General features: G+C 40.4%; 1 protein-coding gene across 2 annotated transcripts in view; it reads left to right on the forward strand.

The window, feature by feature from the left end:
- sema6a (sema domain, transmembrane domain (TM), and cytoplasmic domain, (semaphorin) 6A) overlaps positions 1–16,497 on the forward strand; it is a 105,451-nt gene extending 88,954 nt beyond the window's left edge. For both annotated transcript variants that reach the window (XM_079689167.1, XM_079689168.1), the window contains one exon: positions 12,043–16,497. In XM_079689167.1, the coding sequence (XP_079545293.1) occupies positions 12,043–13,202 (1,160 nt within the window). In that variant the 3' untranslated portion in view covers positions 13,203–16,497. The remainder of the gene's footprint in view (positions 1–12,042) is intronic.
- Positions 16,498–19,913: the final 3,416 nt, after the last annotated feature.

Genomic DNA, 19,913 nt, shown 5'->3' on the forward strand with positions numbered 1-19,913 from the left:
ACGGCTCGCTGGATAAATGAGACAAAGAGAACAAGAGAGTAGGAGAGGAGATGAGAAGTAAAACACACATCAGAGAGGGAAATTAAAAAAGGTCACTGCAGTGTTGCTCATCCATGTTTTTTCTTTTAATAAAACAAATAGAACTTTTACTGATCCCAATTAAACATGCAACATTTACCTGCTACACTTAAGTCAATGATATTAAATGTAGCGCTGGCATTTGTCCTAAGGTAATAATAATGGTGATATATTCACATTTTCTAGACATACTTTACTTAAAGAAAGACAGCAAAGTAACAGAGCAGCTAGCTAAGACTAAAATCCTTTTCTCAATATCATTTCTATAAAAACCTGAGCAGCAGTTTGTCTTTTCAGGATAAAAACTAGTTTGTTCCTCATTATTTGCATGTCAAAGTGCCAAGCATCCGATTTTCGACAATGTATTTACCCAGTGATCTTTAACAAAGCAAGAAGGTCAATCAACATTACTTACAGCTTGCTGAATGTGTTTTCAGAATGTTGCCAAAAAATCCTCACAGCGCCTCTGAATTAGAAATGAAAACATTTTTCTCTGTTACAATAAAAAAAGATTTTGGAGCAGATCGAGTAGTAAAACAGGTGTAACATTGCTATGTAAAAGCTTGCTTTCAATGAGGAGTAGAAGATTACAAATAATAGAAGGAACAATATTCAATTAACATAGCCAGCATTTTATTAAACAACACAACAACTCCTCACCCACCCCAATGTCTATCAACTATTTCAACCTACACAAAGGACAGTGTTGTTGCCACTTAAATGTAATGTTCATACATACCTGAGAGGCACAGAGCGGAACTAGCCTAAAACATACCGTATCTCAAAATGACGTTGTCTCAACACAGTGTTGGCTGTCTGCAGACTGAACAGAGGCAAGGTATCAGCTGGAAGCAGGAAGGCAGCAGTGGGTAGATCCAAGCACAATGGTGGCAGAGACTTCAGACAGCATGCGTACAGCCAGCATCACAACCTGCTGTCGCTCCCCCTGTTGCCTTTACCTGAGCAGGAGTAATATTTCTCAAGACTCACAAGAAAATGTGAGGAAGGATTTACTCTAAGAATCAAACTAAGTAAAAGCTAAAGCTGTCTTTAAATGATACAAAATAATGTTCTTATTATTAGGGGGGGGTGTGGGCATTCCAAGCTCAGGTAACTGCAACAGGGCTTCACATTTCAAAACAATGCTTCCTGCTGTTTTTTTCTGTATGATCATTATTATTATGATTTTTACAAGACACTTTTGCAGCTTGTTTCACTATTTATCAGTTCTATTTCAATTTCAGCTCAACGTTCTTTATGTCTTTTTCTTTTCTATTTTTACAGCTCTAATGACATTTGTTTGATTTTCTTGTGTTGGTTTCTTGTGAGCAGTTCTTGATATTTTGCATGGCTTCAAATGAGACTGTGCTTTTTTTTTTGCTGCTATTTATACATTTGCCTTTTTCCTGGCTTTGATTGCTTTGATGGTATTAAGCACAGTTTTGCCTTCATGCAGCTTAATGCTTTTTCAGCATGGCAATTTGAGCATCACAGTCAACAGTATTCATATCCCGCTCCACCCATCCTGCCTTCTCTTCCTTCCTGTCGCCCTCAGTTATATTGGCTTCAGGTGTCAACTGTACTGTAAAAACTTAGTAAACTGCGTATGTGAAAGTTAAACTGGAATCAATATATGAGAAATTATCTTGGAGTCGGAAACTAAGTAAACAACTAATTTTCTCCGCATTTCAATGTAACCGAGATAGAGTCATGCAGCCTATTTTACAGAAGGAATATGGGATAGACATTTAACCATACCATCAATCTCTGAGAATTAGTTTTAAAAAAACAAAAACGTTTATGCTTGACTGAAAATGTATTGGCTCGGAGTCGTTTGCAAGCTTGTTTGTGATTTAAAAAGAAATTACAATTACTCCAAACTTTTTCATTTACAGATGAGACATTGTGGAATCTTATCTGCTAATGAATATGACAGTGCTGCCAATATATATTAGCTCGGCACCACCAGAGTAATTATAAATGCTGCAAAGTGATGAGCATTCACACACTGATGATATTTAGCACCCAGCACCATCATTATCCCAAATTCCAGTGGGACCATCGCAGTTGCCAGGTGGCCGCTTGTGTTTCACAGTACATTTGAGCTTGGTGTCTGGTTGTCTGTCTGTGTGCTTGTCTGTCCCTCATCTGTCCCTGTTATATTTTCCTGCACCCCTGTCACCCTACCAAAAACCTCCCCCCTTTGCTCATATCCTGCTCCCCTGAATCCCCAGCCCTGCTACTGTCCATCTGCTGCCATTGTGATCAGTCTCCCTTCCACAGGACCTCTCATCTGACTGGGGTGGCATGTTCCAAGGCTATACCTTACCTAGTGCAAATTCATTCCTGAAACCAATGTATGGAGCCTCCTCCCCCAACACCCCTCCCCCCTGCCTTTATCTGTCTCTTTTCTTCCTCCATCTCTGCACCTTCTCCTCCTCCACCATCTCTCCCCATGTTGTCTGTCTCTTCTCCAACTGGAGTCATATCTCTTCCCCTGTCTGCAGGAAAGAATCATTGCCCTGCTCCCCCCTCTAGCTCTCCCCCCATCCCTATATCCAACCTCCCCCAAGCCGACCTGTAGCCACCGCTGTGTTGCTCCAATTTATGGGTTCATTACAGCAGCTATCCAGGGTAGGAGGAGAGGGGTGAGGTGGAACAAAAGAGGGATGGAGAGAGACAACAGGGGGAGAGAGACATTGGGAAATGAGGGAGGGGTGAGGGCGAGAGAGTAAAGGGACACACACACATGATAAAGATGTATTAAACATAACAGGACAATAATGTAGCAGTGAAGGTTATAAGGGATGGAGCACAGAGATAGGAGAGAGGAAAACTGAAAGGCAGAATCCAAGAAGCGAGATGGAAGAACGGGGAATAAGAGAGGAAATAAGATGTAGTGAGATATTGAAGCTGAACCCAGTGAACAACGGTGTTTCTCTCAATCCCTCTAAATCATGTGTTGTCAGACTAGGCCACAATTCTATCCCTGAACAGTCTATGTTCTTGATTTTATGTTTATCCAGCTACGTTGATTAATCTCAGGTGGAACAATGTCTGGTGCAAACCTGTCTCATAAAGATAATGTAAACAAATGCAAACAAATGTTGATACTTTCGCAAAATGGTACCTGCCATGGTATTTTATTTGTGCTCATAACAATAAAATCATGGTTAATCTTTATTTTAGGGTTTTGTTGAGGCTATCAAAGTATTTGGTTAAGGTTAGGGAAAGATGTGTTGTGGTTAATTATTGAAAAGTTGGTAGTGACTTGATGCATGAGACAGGATGTGTTCACTTTATTAAAATGAAACCAAAACCACAATCTTTGCCTGATTTAAACCAAAGTGCTTTTGTTGTTCAGGACTCAGGATCTTGAACACCAGTCTGTGGTGTCAAGGCACTGCATTTTGTACGCCTATCATACACCCCGAACAACCCAGAGCTACTTGTGTTATTTTTACGTCACACTTCCTGAACTAGGAAAAACATTGCGTGTCAGCAGAGTGCAGGTAACCATTAAGTGTTTCACCACGGTCTAATTGGGAAGCCAATTCAGTATTACTGATTGTATGCTGAGATGGTTTTGTTTCTAATACTTTTTATGATTTACAGGAGGTGCAGTCACAAGTGTCAATTGAGTGAAGACAATTCAGTGATTACATCTCGATAGACAGAAACATAATTTGTTAATTGAAATCTTAGAAAAAATAATATTTCTTCCAACCTCATGTTTCCAAAACAGGGCATTTTGATGATATCTCTCTGCCATTTGACAAAAAATATTGGTACTTTATTGAGAGAGATTATTTCCCTTCTTGGATTTCACGATTATACCGACTGTCTGACAGCTGCTTTGCAAGGGTTATTTTCAGCTCTCTGACACCTGTGTGCTAAAGTGAGGCTGGTATGATAGAGGGGGGGAATGACCCTGCTCACAGGGATGCAGTGCTGTTTTTTTAATGCCAAAAAGCCATGATAATCTCATCATTCATTTCAGCTCACTTTATGGAAGACAATTGAAGGGAAATGTCACCATTATTATAAGGGATGCCATGTCAGTCTCGAATGTTACTTGTAGTTATAGGGGGAAACTGTCAAATACGTCCAATACTACCAGAGAAATTGCTTTTTTCCAACAGTCAAATTCTGGACAGTGATGAACAGCATGAACGTAATACACACAATGAATTTGCAAATAAAGTTAAGCCTGTACTGTGGAAAAACCCGAAATAGTAAACTTGTGTATTTTGTAAGGGTTTGTCTAACCACTGATTTACCCCATTTTGGCTCTGCAAACTAAACCAAAACAAGCAACTAGTGCCAGCGGGATCAGAATCAATGTGGTAGTAGCCTATTCTCTTGTGGTCAGTGTAAAACCATCACATATTACCTTACATCTTTATTTAATCCACCGTTATTTAAAAAAGAAAAAGCCAGAAGAAGGATTTCTTAGTGGTATGCTTATGGAGACTTCTCTCCTTTGAAATCTTCATCCTTGGAAGAGAACCGACAAGATTACAGTAGATGCTTTATTTTAACATGAACTCTGCTCACTGTCAGACGCTGCACATGGCTTTTTTCAAGAGCCTATAAGAGCAAGGTTGTGGGTAATTTAATGATAGTAGTTTCATATGTCCTTGCACAAAAAAAATTGGATTTAGAGTAATCCTATAAAAAAGGATGACAGGATTTAGGTTAAAGTTGTTGAGGTGGTCTTATAAGACTGGAGTAATACATTTTAGAAAATGGAAAAAAAGCTAAGTAATCCTAGAAATCATATTCCTGTCATTATAACACCTTCATTAGTGTCTTAACAGCAGGATTTGTTTCTTACTGGCCAAAGATTGCGATAGTCCTTTGTGAGGCAGATTAATTATTCGCAGCTCTTTGTGAATCATAATAGAAACAGTGGACTGGATGTTTTCCCGGTGTTACGCACTTCCCTGAATGACGTCAAGCTTTATACCATAATTTCCTGCACTGATTAGCTTATTGTTCTCTCAGGCTGCTATTGTTTTCTCCACACATATTCTGCTTACTTTTCCATTTTAATGTTCTGTTATTCTTTTTAGTAAGACTTCTTGCCATTGCTGGTTTAAACAAAAAGCTTTTCTTTCTCTTTTTTTCGCCGTATGAGACTGAATCTTATATCACAGCAGCTCTTCCTTTTGTGCTTTTGAAGCTTGTCCAGCCCACATTCAGCTGTCATTATTCAGCTTTGAACTGAATTGAAATGGTCACGTTCATAATGTCCATGAGTCAGCCGCTCATCAAGTAGATACAAGCCGAGTCTTTGTTCTCTGGAGGGACTACGTTTGTTACTAAAACATTTATGAATGATTATCTATGCTGGCATTTATAACTGGATGAATTACAAAACAAAGTCACCCATAGAAGTCAGAAACTTGCAACACATTTTCAGCCGCCGTAGCATGACAAAAGTCATGTTAACTAGAGGTAACACTATAGAACAAGAAAGAAAAAAACACAATTTTCCCTCTACTACCACCATTGTTTTAATTATAATGTATCATTTTTTCACACTACCAACTAATGCTGCCAGGGAGCCGCTGTCTTCAATATGTCTACATGTGATAGCAGTGAAATACAGGGATAATTGGATTAATTGTTTTAGCTGTGTTAATCATGCTGGGCAGCGCTTTTTATCAAGTCTATCACCCATTAATACTAACAGTGCTGATGTCGATTTGAGTCATCTAACAGCTGATGATGAATGTTCCCAGGGACGTGTAGTTCAGGTTGATTTCCATCGAGTATTAAATACTACAGTTTGTATGCGCGGAGGTGGATAGTTTAGTACATCTGTGTTAATACCTGAGGTGTAGAATTATATAATTACGGCTTTAATTATATCTTTACTGGCTCATCAGTATGCTGTTCACTGATTCTTGATTGTTTGATGAATGCTTTAAGATTGAATAACACCATTAATGGAAGTGCCTCTCGAGCGTAAACAAATACAAGACTTAATGGGATAATATCCTAACCGGGGATTAAATATAATTTAATGAATTGCTGTCATCATCTAAACAGCAATGTCCTTTTTAAAAGATGACAACAACCAAGTCCCTGAACTCATACAGGAAGTTTCCTAAGCTCTCACTGCTGTAGAGTAAAAGTAAAAACTTAGGCCACGTTTACACGGAGACGAAAACAAAAACGAACGTTAGTCGATATCAAAAAAGTCTTCCGTCCACACGGAATCGGCTCAAAAAACGTGTCCGTCCACACGAGACCGCTGGAGACGCTGTAGTACATATGCCGGGCCTGTAAGTGGCGCTGTACTTCCACCACAAAATACACCAAAAGCAGCGAAGAAGATCCCCCGAGCATGGTTGCCCTTTGTTTATTCTCCGCGGTGGATTTAGCAACATGTAGTTCATGTAGTTCTCCCTGTCCACTTGTGGCTGATGGTTGTGGTAGAGGAGCTGTAGATTTTGCACTAACATCTGTAGAATGGTCAGTAGCGTCTGGAGCACGAAAGCAACCCTGTGATCCGCCATTGTTGTTGGCGAAACACATCAGCAATGACGCGGGTGACGCGGGGGTGAGCAGCAGAGGTGGGGAGAGGCGCGGCTATGGCGTCATCGTTATCAGAAAATGATCGTATAGGACAGGGGTATTCAACTAAAATTCAACGAGGTCCAGTTTGAGAAAATCTCCCCATGCAAAGGTCCGGAAAATCAAAATGTCTAACTTGCTTCATTAATTAGTGTGATATATATTGAAGTAGCCTGTAGCTTTATCAACGTCTGCATGTAATCAACAACTGACAGCCAATCAAATAAAGAAAGTACAATTCAAAAACAACAATATTTATTGTCAATTAACATTAAACTCTACAGATATACAGTAAAATGTGGATATGTGTAATGTTCCTCTTGGGCTGCATTTAAAAATAGATTAGAGAAAATAAATAAAATAGCTTTTGAAAATGTGTGCATCTTAAAAGTGCTTAATTTTAGATAAATAAAGTAAAGTGTAGCAGCAGCTTGAGTTTCTCTTTTTCTTTGTTAACCGTTTCACATCATGACTTAACTGTTTTAGACGATTATAGAACAATATCAGTCTTTACACATCATAACAATTGAACAGTTTTAAAGTTTCTCTTTCTTTCCCTCTTATATTGCAGTCCCTCACTCACTTTTTTTTAATTCAGTGCGAGAATTGAGCTTGAGCTTGTCCTGCCAGGAGTTTAAATCTGGGCTGAAATTGTGCCAGGGCCATTCTCATACACACATTCAGACTCATTGGTTAGCCTCGGTTAGCCTGCTCTGCCTGGAACAATATTTAGTTTTAATTTTGATCCTGGTCGAATGATCATATTGGGCTCTGAGACTACTTATTTTTTGTGACCTCAGTTCTGACTTGAGAGGGAATATTTGGTCAAACACTTTGTGTTTTGTCTCATAGTGGCGTTTTGGCACTTTTAATGAGTGCCACGGTCTCTGAACAATTGAGACAAGCTTGTTCTGAGCTCCCAGTGGGCAGGATGAACATGATTGAGTCCACTCAGGGTTAAAAGCTCTGTTCTCACTGTCCTCTTTCCTCTTCTTGGAGAGCGCCATGTGTAATTATTTGTCTCTCCTTGTCTGCCGCTAACACGCCTGTTCACTCTCCTCTCCGTCTTCTCTCCCTGTATCCCAAATTATTCTCTTCACTCACTTTCCCCTCCGCTTCTCTCTGCCGCGCTCTCATCTCTTCTTTTGTGTTCCTCTCCCTGTATCGCTCACTCGTCTCTTTCGCACCCTGTCAGCGGCGGTTAAAATAGAATCGCCCTGTCAAAATTGAAATCCCCTATTAATGTATTGATTATAGGTCCGGGTCCGTATAGGTCGGCGTCTGGATCCGGACCGCGGTCCGCCTGTTGCCAACCCCTGGTATAGATAGTATAGTCTACTAGATAGGATAGTCTACCCACCTTTGGAGCCGTTATTGTTTGAGGCCTCCGTTTCCGCGGTTCCGTTACGTCCTCGTGTGGACGAACCGTCCATACGATAGAGAACTGTAGCGGATACAACCCGTTTCGTCTCTGTGTAAACGTGGCCTTATTCTTCTCCTCCTTTCATATTCCTTTCTACTCCATTGGTTGTCAAGGTCCACTGTTCTGCCTTTCAACAAGTGACATGTCAGTGTGAGCAGTTAAGTCTGATTAAGATTTGTATCATTCTTTAGACAGCGTCTTTGTGTAACGGCCTGTTGTCAGAGGTTAGGGCCCTCTCCGCAACCCCTCTGTGATGTTTAACTACCTTTGAAGTTTCCCCAACACCAACACAAAGACTTGCCTGTGGGCTCAATTTAGTTGGTGCTTCTGAAGAGATTAAACTCTGTGTAGGGGAGTCAAAGTGTGGCGGACTGAGAGAGGGCCTTCACAGGCTCTAGTCACAGCAGATTACAATGTTTCTGATTTAAAAGTAAGTGTTGCACCCAGGCGGTTTTGACAGCGAGAGATATATGAGTATCTGAGATATGTGTTTAATACCTGAATGTTGAGGCCCGAAGCAAAAAATCGAATCAATTCAAACGTTGAGAGAAGTCTCGAACTACAGGAAGGCTTGCAAGATATTCTGAGGCGAGGCATGAATGGAAACCATAAGATTATAAATCACTGTTTAGCAAAACTTTAACAGGATGAGTCTGAAGCAAACAAATATGGTTATTTTAGAAACACTTTGATAGTTTTCAAGGTCACATTGTGAAAGTTGAAAAAAAATAAGCGGGGCGGCTACCTTTATTCAACACCTTGAAGTCCTTTGATTTGACAGAGATGGTTTACTTGTCCTCTTTGGCTACTCTTATTCTCTTTGATGTAAGGATGAGAAACAATTCGTCACATAAAAGATGGGAGTCTTCAAAGTTTCCCCTTTTCATTATTTTATGTTTTGCCCAAGGCCCTGGGCTAAGTATCCTCCGGAAGTGTGTGACAGGCATGAGTGATGGATGGAAGGGAAGAATAAGTGAGAAAAATAAAAAAACGTTTGCAGTTTTCTTTTAGGACACAGAGAGAAAGAACCATGCAGAGCTGGTCAAATAGGGCTTTGACCTCAGCTCCAGAACCTCAAATAGAAGACAAAGCTCTAGCTCCACAGCTCACCTCCTCCACCAGAATGAACATACATTTGGCTTTGCTCCCCACCGTCTTTGTTATTCAAAACGAAATTCAAATTCCCGGTCGAAGAAAGTTAACCTTTAGCAGCAATAAATTCACTGTCATGAAAATTCATAACAGTTTTGACTTGCTGTAGTTCAGCATGTAAGCACCATAGACAGAGATTGATGAATGTATTTATATTTAACAAGGATTATGGAAAAAATAAAGATTTGCCAAAGTATTTGTTTATGCTTGCACTCTCATTTTCCTAAGCAAATGGTTTTTGAAGATGTTCAAGGCTCCTCACCTCAATTCAAGTGAAGCTGTATTCTTCTTTCATTGTCCTTCTTTCAACAAAACGCTTAACCCAGCAGCTCTCAAATGCTCACCATTGTCGATTCTGCCAAAGGATGATAACTCACAAAGACCACAAGGTTATAATTAAAGGCCTCCCAGTTTCCACTGAATACAACACTTACCATATGGAAGCTGAACAGTGTGAAAGAAGTCAAGTCAAAAAAGTGATTCATTGTTTCTGTAAAAGCAAGAAGAAGCAGAATGTGGGGGAAAAAATCCAGGCAAAGACAAAATGAAAGATAGCAGCGAGAAAAAGTATCTCTCTCATTCTCAGAAGTTACTGTATGCAATGGGAAGCAGATGCATCATCAGACAGAGCCGCCATTTGGTCACTTGAGTCCACAGCATAACACATGTCAACCCCTTAATGCTTCACTGCAGATAGCACTCATCACTTCTCACACTAGCTGAACAGCTGGGCACGTCCTTGATAAGAAACGATTTTGGACACGAGAGACATTTTTAAACCGGTTGTTTAACACTAAATGAATTACGGCTCAGCTGCATGTCGTCAGCACTCTATTAAAGAGAAAAGTGAAGATTTGTTTGTTCAATGAATGAGGAATGATCTGAGCAAAAGTAACTCCTCTTTATATCCAGGTTGAGCTTTAAAGTCAAAGCAGAGTCTCAGAAATTGCTCAGTGCTTTAGTTTAGCTAGGAAAAAAACGTGATTCAAGTCATGTCTTTGGACTAATGAAGTATGACTGCAGCGAGCGAGGATTATGGATGTTAGTTTAGGAGAGTCTGGATTTCAGTTCCATGAGAACAGATTATCATGTTGTCTCTGTGTCTGTGTTATGTCTTGAAAGAAGATATTCTCCAAGTGCGTCCTTGGTTACACAGACGAGTTGATAAGCCTAAACATGATTACCCAGCCCCTTCAGGATTTTACAGAATTATTGCAACTAACACTTCATTTTGTGGCATCTTCTTTATGACATTTTCTAAGCAAATTGAAAGACGTGTAATAGAATCTGCATGAAAAGTGATTGTGAAGCTGCAACTAAGTGGTAGAGTACTCTTTAGACTTCTTTTGCCAATTTAGTGTGGGCATACAGAACACACACATGAAATTACCATTTTCCTTTGACTTTTAAAAGTGATTTTGGTGTTGAGAAAATATGACATTAAATAGGTAAAGTTATACAAACATTATTTTAATGTTTTTTTTCCTACCATTATGCAAATCCTTTCCTGTCATACTAATCATATTTTTCACAAAGCAGGAATATATATTTATTGCAAACAGATCTCTCTGTAGAGGAGACGCACACATAATAGAAGCATTTTTGTGCAGTTAGATTCCTTCCACTCATATGAATATCAGGTTATAGACCTATTTTATCCGGATTGAATGAAATCTGTTTAGCCTTTTACAGCTTTACACATTGACCTCGAGACAAAAACAGCATGCAAAGAGATTTTTTAAAATAATCCACACATTTTCGCTGCATAGTGAATAACATATACTGTGATAAGAGAACACATGTGTAACCCAGTCACGCAATCAAGAGCAGCAGTGCACTGTGGGAGATTTTTACATGATAGAGCCCACCTGCCTAATCCTCTGTCTGTGGTAACTGATCTGTGTTGGCCACAGGTCATGTGTGAATGCATTATAAATCTCTCTGCTTGGGACTGGTGTGTTTAACCCAGGGAACAGAGTGCTGCATTAGATGTCCACATTCATCAACAGGCTGTAAGTTATCATCTGTGAGTGTGTGTGTGGGAGGTGCATACGTCCACATTTGTGTGTATGTGTGTGCTGATTGTTGTTGACCCCATTTCATCATGCGCAACCTGCTGCTCCCACTCTCCCGACGCTAGAATACTTGATAGCTTCTTTTATTGAATTCTTTTTTTAATTTGGCCGTATCGCATCGCTTCTTTCTCTGCCTTTGAAAGTAGCACTTTCATAGGACACTGATGACACAGCTCATTGGATTGAACGGCTAATCAGATGCTTTTAATGTATTCTCTGCGATTCATGAGATTGGATCCAAGATTTATGAAAAGTCTCCCATTTGCATCAATGAAAAGAAAGGGTTTGGGTATTTCAGGCGCCTTTATCTGCACTCATATCTTTTTTCATTTCAGCAGAGGCTTTTATCTAGGATTTAAAATGTGAATCATAAGCATTCCTCCAAAACATGTTTTCAGCTGAAAATTGGATTTCCAGAACAAATATTCAATGTTGCTACTTCAAGCTACCATTTGTGCTCGTTTTGAAAAGGTGTTCCTTATGATGGGATAAATCCATCTTCATTTGCATGTTTTTCTCTAAATGATTTAAACCGCTAATCTTTTTATCCAGAAAATGTCTTCTGATTATTGTAATTCAATATCGTTTTCTATTTTTGGTTTAATAATAAGCATTTTTTCCCTACAGCATCTTTCTTAGAAGTTCCCACAACACCTAGCAGCAGCATCAGTTTAATCTCTCATTCTTTTAGTCTGTCAGTCTGAATGTCATCTCCACGTCTCTCTGCAGGTGTGATCCGTGAAAGCTACCAGAAGGGTCGTGACCAGCTCGTTCCCGTGACATTGTTGGCCATCGCCGTCATCCTAGCCTTTGCCATGGGCGCCATCTTCTCTGGCATCATTGTTTACTGTGTCTGTGACCACCGGCGGCGAGACACAGACCTGACAGGCCGCAAGGAAAAGGACAGCCACCACCTCCACTCCCGCCGCGGCTCCATGAACAGCGTGACCAAGCTGACGGGTCTGTTCGAGACACAGGCCAAAGACGGTCGCCCCGAGGCAATCCTCACCCCTTTGATGCACAACGGGAGACTGACTCCAAATGGGAAGATGCTGATAAAAGCTGACCAGCACCACTTGGACCTTTCCGCTCTGCCGACACCTGAATCCACCCCCATGCAGCCGCGTCGGAAGCCCAGCCGGGGGAGCCGGGAGTGGGAGAGGAACCAGAACCTCATCAACGCTTGTACCAAGGATATGCAAGCGATGGGCTCCCCGGTTATCTCCACAGACCTGCCGCTGAGGGCATCTCCGGGACACATCCCCAGTGTGGTGGTGCTGCCTCTGCCACAGCATCAGCACCAGCTCCAGCCCCACCTACAGCAGCACCAGCATTCCTACCAGCACGAGTACGTGGAGCAGCCCCACCACAGTGACCTCAGCATGGGCCACAGTGTCATGGATGACCAGGGGGCAACATTAGAGTACAAGACAGTCAAAGGCCCCTCTCACAATCTCAACATGGTGGATCCAGATGGGATGCTACCACCACGTGTGCCCCAACGAGAGGCCTCTCTCTCTGTCCCCCCGGCCGTCCCGCAGATGGGAAAACGTCTGGAGGTCCACTCATCAGTATACGGGCTCCGGAAAGGATCAGCATCCGGGGCTTCTGGGTCGTCTGTCCTCAAGAAGCATAACACCAACTCATCTAACTCCTCCCATTTGGCGAGACATCACAGTTTCAACCGCGTGGAGACTCCGCCCCCTGCCCCTCAGAGGGTGGACTCCATACAAATGACAGCACACGGCATATCTCTGTCACGGCACCCTGGAATGAGCTCCTATGGTTCACTGCCACGAACGGGCTTCAAATATCTCAAGCCTGATGTCCCTCCCAAACCCTCCGTAGTCTCACTCTCGACAAAAGTCAAGTCCAGTGACTGCACATAGTCAGCTAGTTAGCGAACCAGTCCAATCTGATCGGACAGTAGTGAACGTTTTCTTTCTGAAAGAGAGAAAAAACAGGGAAACTGTACAACTTGCATCTTCTTTTAGTGTTTTTTTGTTTTTGGTGTACAGTACAGTGAAAAATGCAACACAGTTTTTTTAAGAAACACTTTCTTTTTTATAAATATGTAAATATTATACAAATGGTTGTCGTCATTTGTTGCCGTCATGAAGCTCATGCTCTGTCTGTCTCCCTGTTACTCTGTTAACACACATGGGAACATGTGCTACTGAAAGAGAAGATGATGCTTGTCCTGAATATTTCATCCCTGTAGCATTCAAGACGTTGGCTCTCTTGTTTGTTGTGTCTTTTGCCACCGGGACTTAACTTGATATCACAGTGGTAAGAAAGCACACAAGTAGACAGGATGGGGGGTTTGGAGATTAATCGTTGTACAGTACCCTGAGGACTGGGAAATCTGTGCGAGCAAGCACTCAGAGAGACTGAGCTTGGACTGTAAGGACAGACGGCTTTTCTGAGTTCTGTCAGAAGCTGTGAAAAAGCCTCTCAGTGTTACAGCAATCAAGTCCTGCCTGGGTTTGCCTGAAAGCCTGGGCAAGAGGAATCCTCTACTGTACTGGTTACTAAATCACACATGACTGTTAATACTAATAGCTTGTTGTATTTATTTTTATCAAGTGCTTTTAAAAAAAAAGACTTTCTAAGCCTCAGAGAGAGAGGGGACAGAGAAGAGATCTTTTAATATTAACTAATCAAGTGTGAGAAAAAAACGTATTTAAAGTCATTAAACTGGAGCCCGTAGAACTTTCTTGATGACTGAAAATCCACAAGGTCTTACTGTTCACTCAGTGGGGCCTGCAGCTTGAGATATATGTGACCTCTGTGAAGAGGAGGAGGAGATATTTATTTAAAACTGTGCCAGACAGGGACTTTTACCTTCATGGATCAGAATATCCATTGTTTTAGACCAATCATAAAAAAGACTTCCTAAATCTCACCCTTTCACTCCTCCAATGAGCATCCCCTCTTTATCAGCACTGTGGTTTTGTGTAAGTCAGTAACATTTGTCCTCATTGGTTGCTGGCTTACCGGTTTTATCAAAGCTCACTGTTGCATGTTGCAAATATAAGAGAAGCAGCTGCAGCAACAGTACGAGAATATGTATACACACATACAAAATGGAAGCTGTAAGTGACGCTGCTAGCAAATGAGGAACATATCGTCTTTACTAGCAGCGCCACGCAGGTTAGCAGGTAGAAAATGAATCTACATAAACATCTGTATTGCCTGCTTCTTTTTCCACATGTACATTTGTGCCTTACACCCTAAAGTAGTGACAATGTTTTCTTTAATAGCTGTAAACTTTGTCTCCTTGTAGTATTTTTTTATTTTTCTTACATCATGATATTTCCCTGGTTTGATAAAAATGCAATTAAAGAATGTAGGTGTTATTGTTGTAATTCTGGTCCCTAGACATTACACACTTACAGTCGAGAGGGAAGACAGGAAGGATTTCCCTCTCTTCTTTCACTCTTTCTTATACACACACACACACACACACACACACACACACACACACACACACACACACACACACACACACACACACACACACACACACACACACACACACACACACACACACACACACACACACACACACACACACACACAAACATTCACACACACACACACACACACACACACACACACACACACACACACACATCTTTGTGGTTCATTTCTGATTGTGCCATCAATGCGCTTAAAGCAACCCTTTATGTTGTGCTGGCAGTGTCCATGAAGACGTTGTGAGTGTTTTTGATTTTATATTTTATACAATTTAAAAGTTCTGGTATTTGTGTTTACTTTTTTTTGCTGTCTGTTGGTTTGGAGTAATGGTCAATTGACTGATTAACCGAACAATTAACATGTGTTACTTGAGAAGGCCAGTGTATGGGTATCTTGCTGGTGCACTGCAATAATAAAGCAACACTAGCAAATGCACAGTGTGAGATACACATAAGCACCCAATGTACTAACACAGTTCTAGGCTTCTTGTGTGCATCGTAACACTCAGTTGTTAGGCAGTTGCAAAAACAGGCTGGTTCCTGTGAGAAAAGTTGATATTTAAAAAAACAATATTAAAAAAAAAAATTGACCTTGTTTAACCCCTTTTTGTAAGAAAAATAATGGAGGAAGTTTAGTTTTGATTTTGCTTCTTTAACTGTCCCTATGAAAGCCTTATGAATGGCTGAAAGTTTGACTAATCTGACATTTTTACTTAAGGGTTTTCATTGATCACCCCCAACACTTAAATCAATGGAGCACTCCCTTAGTGTTGTATGTGTAGATAGGTAAAAGTTTACTCGATATCATGCAATTTTATGTTTCTCAATGGAGGAAAGCCAACTATGTCTCAATCCACAGCTAACGTGGGAATGAACGTGTAGGATCTGTGACCTGACTAACTTGTACATAAACGCTTGCAGGGTTTATTGCAAATGACAGGGTCAAACGAGCCCAGAGGAGGGTGCCCCTTCAGGAACATAGTCCGGGGGAAATTGAGACATTCATCCCAATACCTAAACCTGTGATCTTTAAAGTGCAAAGGACCCAAGATTAGTATGAAGGGGTTTAAACTTCTCCAGAAAACCACTTCATTGTAGCTGGTTACTGGGCTCTACGAGGCCCTATTTATACCCTCCAGTGTGCTGTAAAGTGCATGACACAGCAACTTTCCCAAGCCTGGTATATTGCTGATCTCCAACTAAATATTTCTTGTCTTGAAATGTTCAGTTGTAGCAGCTTTCGCCTCGGAGAATTGCTGTGTCCACACAGTATGTGAACATGAGAATCAGGGTCTGTCAAGTTCACGAGGTTAAATGTCCACATCCTGTTTAGACGAGTACATTTAGCTGTGGGTGCATTTCTGTAACATCAAGCGTTTGATGTCAGTGGGGTTTGAAGACTTTAAAGACTGGACTGGGTTTGACTGTGAAGGCTGCTGTGGACAGTGAGGTTCTTTGGTGTGTGCCTTTTTTGTCTTTCACCCTTGTTATAATACACTGCTATTAGATGCAAATCAACTCTCTTCTGAACTTCTCAATCTTTTGAACTTTGTAAGCTTGTAAGATATTGTGACGTCACAAAGTTTTTTGCCCTACTCTCTCCACTTCCTTAACATCTGATTCACAGCTTAATGTATGTTGTAAAGAAAAAACTCTTTAATTTAATGCAAAATGTAATAAAAAAATAAAATTCTTGTCATGAAGACTGTGACATGTCCTTGACTTCTTCCACGTGTTTCTCTGCCTATGGTGGTTATCTTTATACTAAGAACATCTTTATTGTTAAACTTTGTAAAACACCATTTAGGGAAAACCAAGCAAGAGTTTTGCACACGATTTAAAGATTGTTTCACTTTTGAATCAGTTGTCAAAAAAAATTGTAGAATTGTGAACTCAAGTAAACTATTCTTCTTTGCTTGTATAATATATATACCAACCCCTTGAGATCTAAACAACTTTTCTTGAGAACAAGATTCCACTTCAGTTACAAAGCACTAAGTAGATAAAAGTACTTATTTACTGAAGTGAATATGAATTCCTTAAGTTCATATCTAATAAGGGAAAAAATAAACACTAGGTAATGAAAGGAGGGAAGAGGCATCTATGGTATTATTGATCCTGTCAGTTAAATGAAGCAAGCCATTTGATAGAGATTGGATGCAGCACTCTGTTGGCACACTGATACAGAAATCCCCTTTTAAACTACTATACGTAATTGTCCATAGAGGCATTAGGGGAATTGTAGTGAGGATTGGGGGTGATCCATTAAATCCAATATAGGAAATCAATATACTATTCTAAAGTTAATTGCAAGACAAAGGAGTGGATGATAGCTTATTTTATTTTAGTTCCATTTTCAAGTTAATAACCAACAGTTTGCAAACAAGATTGCCACTTTATGAGGTGATATGTCAAAGTTGTGTTTACAACTTTCCAATCTCCCTCAGTTTGTGTCAGCTAATAATAGCCGAATGTGGCTCATCAAGTTTCTAACAGATGGATTTTTTTATGTCGCCATAATGCTAAGACATCTCAATTACAAGCTCGGAAAATACTGTACTAATAAACTTGGTCTTGTCTCCATTGAGCTATAGGTTATAACACAAAACAACAGAAGAAATAAAATAAATGTAGAGTTTGTAATCTGTTGGAAACTGATCGGTTAAATAAAGAGTTATAACGCAATGTCAGGGCATCTTTGTCTATCTTACATTTTCAAGTTTTGACTGGACATTTCTGGTTACAGATCTTAAAAATGAATGTTATCACCTAAAGAGCGTAAGTGCTGACTAATACTGACTGTTAGCACATCCTTGGTATCATTTTGTCATGACATATAGCTTTGGCGGGTAGTTTGACACTGTTGCCTTTCATCCAAGAGTTGAGTCATACGTTACAAGCGTTTGTTCAAGTCAGACATGCATGGGGATCAGATAACCAGGATGTGGTGCAGCTAATGAGGCCTGTCAGTGCTTTGTCAATGCTGCATTGTGCATTCTCCTTTCAGGCACCCGTGTGTTGTTGTGCATCTCAGAGATCAAGATTCAGATATTCACCACCAAATCTTTGCCAACATAACAAGAGCACAATCATATCAGGTGGTGACTAGTGTGAGCGGGTATTATCACACAGTCAATCAGAGTGCAGCTTTGTGACCTCAAAGGTCGGCAAGAAAGGGTTCAAACAGGTAAATCCTATCTATCTGTGTGTGGTGTCGGGGAGGAGTTGATAAGAACAACATGTCGAAGTCAGGACAGATATAGCTTTGAAACTAATGCAAGTAATACAATCCATGCACTATAATCTGTGTCAATACCCATGGTCAATACTCACGTATTATAGACCACTACCCTAATGTAATTGAGTGGTTTACATTTTGAGTAAGAAAATTGATATTTTTTCTTCCACACTGGTTCTTACATTTGTGTCAATTTAGTGTTATTGGGTTAGTGTATAGAGTGGTCAAGATATTTAGAAACTAAAATGTTTGGTTGGAAAAAACATCATTAGTTCAAAGATGTCTATGGCAGGTTAATAAATAGTATTCCTGTTTTGTTGCCGTCAATGTGCTTTTTTTTACTAGTTACATATTTAATTTATGATATGATGGGAAATGCAATTTCTATCTAGAATTAAATATAAATATACATTTTGAATAGTGTCTGTTCACAATGTGTGTTTACTTTAGCCTGCTCTGTTGAAGTTGAGTGGGACAATAGTAAAGGTGAGTTTTATCTAGTACTGATCCATCAATTACATCTTGGAACTTTTTGCATGTTTATCTTTTTAACTTTAGGACAGACTGTATCTGTGTTATTCTGTTTCTTGTAAGATTATAAAAAATGGGTGTGGCACTTGCACATCGGCTATGGCAACCCTCAACCTTGGATCAATCATCTTATAGATCTGAAATCCTGTTAAAGTAATTACCCAATTACAATCGTACATCTGTTCTAGGTTGATTGTGTGTGTTTACCTTGTGTTATCTTCCTCTTCATTATATTGCTGAGCCTTATCTGAGACAGCTATCATTAAAAAGTCAACCCATTAGCCAGTTTGTCAGATATCTTTAGAAAAAGGTTTACATTTTGTCTAATCCATATATTTATTTCAGGGCTGTTGGACTCAACTACATGTAGGAGCGCCAGAGAGTGAGAAGCCTGTTGAAGGATGAAGGATCACTTGACGTTAACTGTGCCAGGAAACTCTAAATTAGTACAAATTCCAGATGTAAATCCAAAAGGACACATCTGTAATGATGGGTGCTATTGTGGATTTACACATTAATACCTAAATGCATTGAGAAGTAAGTACTGTCTGAGTTGCTCTTTGATTAGCAGTTGCTGTAGAAACACAGTATGCTGCAAATATTTCCAGTGAGGATCAGTAGCCGTCACTCTGGCTCATGACCCGAGATTTTGACCCGTCTATCCGAGGGCTTGTTGTCTCTTTCCCTGCCAGCGACAGCCACAGAGGGCACCCTGCCAGACTTTCAACATCGCCCGCAGACCAGCTAACCAGCTAACCAGTGAGCCATCCATTAAACCCTGCAGCCAGCCTTTAAGTATACCATGTATTCCCTGCCCCCACCAGTCCGTCACAACTCTAATCCGCCCTGGCTGTGGGCCGGTAGTGCTCATTTCGAGTGCGCTGCAATCTGTGGTCACAACAAGTTTAGCCCTGCGCTAATCCTCCCATCCAGCAATCATTATCCCTGCACTGATAGTGATACCACGGTTGCTCTTAATGGCACATATCCTAGGTTTTTTTCTGTCCTTTTTTGTCGCAAAAAATTCACTGCAGCCACGACTCAGACACAAAAGCACAACAGATAAACAAACAGAAAATAGATAATTATACGCCTTGTCAAAAGAAAATGTGCATAGATTTAATGTGAAAATACAGGACACACATGTGAGCTCACACACTGTAGAACACAGAGTAATGGGTCCCCTGTGAATTAATATGGCACTCAATGAGTCATTAATGGAGGTCAATAGGCCCCTTAATGGTCGTTCTCCATGTTGGTTAGTTTGTCGTTAATGTGTCATGGGATAAGTACATGAGCCTCATAGTGGAGTCTGTGTGTCTGTTTTACAAGACTGTGTGTTTGTGTTTGTG

This window comes from Notothenia rossii, assembly GCF_949606895.1.
Source record: "Notothenia rossii genome assembly, chromosome: 6".
Classification (NCBI taxonomy): domain Eukaryota; kingdom Metazoa; phylum Chordata; class Actinopteri; order Perciformes; family Nototheniidae; genus Notothenia; species Notothenia rossii.